We start from the raw sequence: 4,165 nt of genomic DNA on the forward strand, positions 1-4,165 counted from the left end.
ACATCAAGGTGAACTATGCTGTCCGAGGAAACCGAGGTGAGTGCAGCTGGGCACAGCTCCCAGCACTGCCTGGGGAGCAGGACAGGAGCAGAGGGATCCCCTCAGAGTGTGGAGCTATCAGGGCCTCTGTGAAGGCAAATAAAGTGAAGGCCCCTCTCCTGCTGAGGGGACCTTTCCACCATTGCTGGCTGCTTCCAAACTCCCCTTCCCATGTGGGGCTGCTTCCCACCCCACTGGGGTGTAGGGCAGTGTCATCTCCAGTCCCACTGTGTGATGACCCACAAAGGCAGCCAAGAGTCTGAGTGAGCTGAGGGTAAACACACGGAACAGCAGAGAGCTCCGGGTCTGGAGGCACCAGGCACCTTTCTCCCTCTGCAGTTCTGAAGGGCACTGTGCTGGAGGAGCAGATCATCGTTGGGACTCCAGGCACCACGCTGGATTGGTGCTTCAAACTGCGTGTCCTGAACCTGTCAAAGATCACCTTGTTTGTGCTGGATGAGGCTGACATCATGATTGATTCACAGGGCCTCTCCTGTCAGAGCATCCGCATCCACAGGTGAGCGTTTCTGTCTGCTGGCATCCCACTTCCATGCTTTCCCTCTCTTTGCTTGGCTTTGAGGGAATCAGTCACCAAAGAGCCATGAAGGAGAGTGTCCCTGTGGTGTCAAGAGGGCTTGTCCAGGGCTCTGGCTTTCCATAAAACCACTGGATACATGGGAAGAGTTTTACCTTGCTTACCTTCCCTTTGGGCCATTACAGCCCTTGGATTGAATCACAGAATCATGGAATCATAGGATGGCTTGGGTTGGAAGAACCTTAAAGGTCATCCAGTTCCACCCCCTGCCATGGGCAGGGACACCTTCCACTAGACCAGGTTGCTCCAGGACCTGTCCACCCTGTCCTGGAACACTTAAGGGATGGAGCAGCCACAGCTTCTCTGAGCAACCTGTGCCAGTGCCTCAGCACCCTCACAGGGTCAAATTCTTCCCAATATCCATCTATCCTTGCCCTCTGGCAGTGGGAAGCCATTCCCCCTAGTCCTGGCACTCCCTGCTGCTGTAAAAAGTCCCTCTCTGTCTCTGTTATAAGCCCCCTTGGCTTCCGTTTCCATTGAAGCCAACACAAAATACCTTAAATTAGGGTTTGTGTCCTCCTGGGCAGCAGTCTCTCTCCAGGTCTGATGGGCCTTTTCCCTGCACCAGGGCTCTTCCCAAGAGCTGCCAAGTGCTGCTGTTCTCAGCCACCTACAAGGAACCTGTGAGGGCTTTCGCCGAGCGGATCGTCTTCAATCCCATCGTGATCAAGCTGCGTGAGGAGGAGCTCACCCTGAGCAACATCAGGCAGTTCTTCATGGTGTGCAATAGCTCGGATGAGCAGTATGAGGCTCTCTGCAACGTCTACGGCAGCTTCACCATTGGCCAGGCAATGATCTTCTGCCAGGTAACACTGCCTGGGAGAGCCACAGGGATAGCAGGAATTGGGCATTTTACAGTGTGGACACAGGGGCTTGCTCCCAAGACTCCCAAAATGAAGGAGCATAGAATCATAGAGCCATCAAGGTTGGAGGAGACCTCTAAGAGAATTAAGTCCAACCATTAACCTGTCACTGCTGTAGCTCCTGAACCCTAAACCAGAAACACTCCCAGGGATGGTGACTCCACCACCTCCTTGGGCAATATTCCAATGCCTGACCACGCTAACAGGGGAAAAATGTTCCCTAGTATCTAGTCTGACTCTGCCCTGTCTCAACTCAAGGCCATTCCCTCTAGTCCTGTCCCTGCAGCAACAGCAGGAGAGACATCCCCCACCTCTCTTAACCCCTGTCAGGGAGTTGGAGAGAGCCATGAGATCACCCCTGAGCCTCTTCTCAAGCCTACCAAGCCCAACTCCCTCAGCCTTTCCTCATATGACATTCATCATGCACCCCAGGGGGGTGTTGGAAACCGCCGGGAGCTCTCTCAGAAGGAGCAGAGGACTTGGGAGTGGGGAATTTTTGGCCTCAGCCTCTCCCTGTGTGTCCAGACCCGTAGGCTCACGGAGTGGCTGTCAGGGCAGTTGAGCCAGGATGGGCACCACGTGTCCATCCTGACAGGGGACCTGACAGTAACCCAGCGAGCCAGCGTCATCCAGCGCTTCCGCGAGGGCAAGGAGAAGGTCCTCATCGCCACCAACGTCTGTGCCAGAGGTATCCTGGGAAACCCAGCGCCCCTCCAAAGGCCCAGAACGCTCCAGGGCCTGTGGTTCTTCCACATGGGCTTGAGCAGTGGATCCCTTTCCACAGCCCCTTTCCCACTCTTCCAGGGATTGATGTGCAGCAGGTCACCACAGTGGTGAACTTTGGCCTCCCCATGGATCAGGACGGAGAGCCAGATTTCGAGACATACCTGCACCGCATCGGGAGGACGGGACGCTTCGGGCATCGCGGCATCGCCTTGAGCTTCGTGGAGAGCCAGAGCGTGGGGCTCGTGCGGAAGATAGAGGAGCATTTCCGTGAGTATCTGTATGGATCCACCACTCCAGGAGTGGAGCTCAGGGGTGACCTGACCACTCTCTGCAACTCCCTGACAGGAGGTTATAACCAGGTGGGGTCAGGCTCTGCTCCCAGGGAACAAACAACAAGACAAGAGGACATAGTCTCAAGCTGCACCAAAGGAAGTTTAAGTTGGACATTAGGAAGAATTTCTTCCCAGAAGGGGTGATTAGGCACTGGAATGTGCTGCCCAGGGGGATGGTGGAGTCACCATTCCTAGAGGTGTTTAAGGAGGGACTGGAGGTGGCACTTAGTGCCATGGTCTAGTTGACATGGTGGTGTCAGGTCATAGCTTGGACTTGATCTCAGAGGTCTTTTCCAGCCCGATTGATTCTGTGTTTCAGTGATTCTTGCTGGGCTGCTCCTCTCCCCAGGGCTCATCCTGCTGGGAACAGGTGGCAGATGCAGCTTTTAGGGTGTTTTTTTGCTCCCCAGCAGCCAAATTTTCCAAGAAAGGGCCCTGGAGGTGGTGTGTGACTTGCAAGAGATGGTGCCAGCACCCAGGATGCCTCAGCACCTCCTTTGTTTCCCTCCTTCAGGCATTTTTTCTGCCTTTCCCTGCAAGTCCTTGTCCCGGGGGACCCGATGCCCCGGTTCAGCCCAACCCTGGCTGTGGGAGAGGAGCTGTCAGCTGTAGAAGTCTTTCCTGAATGGAAATCGATTGTCACTCATCAACATCAAGAGGATTTTTGTGGGATTTGCCAGATGCCGTGGCTGCACCGGTGTCTTTTCGAATCCTGGTGCCTGTTGTCCCTGTGATTTTTAGGGCAAAGGAGATTATTGAAACCTTTTGGTGGTGGACAGAAGATTGCATCCCTTCCTCAGCTGTGGCCTCAGAGCTGCTCAGCCCTCTTGGTCCCTTTGAATTTCCTCTTGTCCTTTAAGCACTGACTGAGCCCATGGTAGACACTGGGCAGGGTGAGTGCGACCCAGATAGTCTGGTGAAGATTGTTCCTGAGCAGCTGTAGCCATGAGCAGCTGGAATAATGGGGATATGGATGAGTCTGATGGCAGCTGTGGCCAGAACGAGCTGAAGGATCCTGTTGTGAGGATGAAAATCCAGCTGGATGAATGCCTGAAGATGACCTGTGGTTTTTCACACTGTGACGTTGTGGTTTGAGGATAGGAGCCTTCCCTGTCCTGCGTGGCTGTGGAGGTGGGAGCACATCCATAGGCTGGGGCTGACATGCTGCTTCCTTGGGGCTGCTTCGCTCTTGCTGCTGCTGCCCTGATCCAGTTCCCCTGTGCTTCCTCCCAGCTGACTTTCCTGCAGAGGGAAATGCTATAGCAAGTGCTCCGGGCGCTTCCGAGCCAGCACGGGGCATGCAGGCAGCACGGACACCGGCTCAGCTGGGGGACAAGGTCTGCTTTTACCTCCTGACAGTTGTTTTTTCCATCCTGCAGAGACCAAGATCAGGCAGCTGGACCCGTACGACTTCGATGAGCTCGAGAAGCTTGCAGCTGAGTGAGGAGCTTGCCGCTGAGTGAGGAGTGGGGATTCACTCCCCCAAATCCGAGTTTTGGTTCAAAACAGTTAAAGGGGGAACACCTCCCGGTTCTCTTTTATTCTCCCGGAGTGTTGGTTTTTGTTGTGATGCCTGAGAAGGGGCCTCGTCTCGCTAGATGGCAGCAGGA

At 54.7% G+C, this 4,165-nt stretch overlaps 1 protein-coding gene across 1 annotated transcript; it reads left to right on the forward strand.

The window, feature by feature from the left end:
- Positions 1-5: 5 nt before the first annotated feature.
- On the forward strand, positions 6-3,999 carry LOC103809788 (ATP-dependent RNA helicase DDX25-like; the record flags this gene model as incomplete). Its single annotated transcript, XM_009082651.1, has 6 exons — positions 6-36; positions 379-556; positions 1,203-1,440; positions 2,023-2,185; positions 2,302-2,490; positions 3,935-3,999. Coding segments are annotated over 6 exons (864 nt in total), but the record flags the coding sequence as incomplete, so codon positions are not given.
- Between the last annotated feature and the right edge of the window lie 166 nt (positions 4,000-4,165).

This window comes from Acanthisitta chloris, unplaced genomic scaffold (assembly GCF_000695815.1).
Source record: "Acanthisitta chloris isolate BGI_N310 unplaced genomic scaffold, ASM69581v1 scaffold27989, whole genome shotgun sequence".
Lineage (NCBI taxonomy): Eukaryota > Metazoa > Chordata > Aves > Passeriformes > Acanthisittidae > Acanthisitta > Acanthisitta chloris.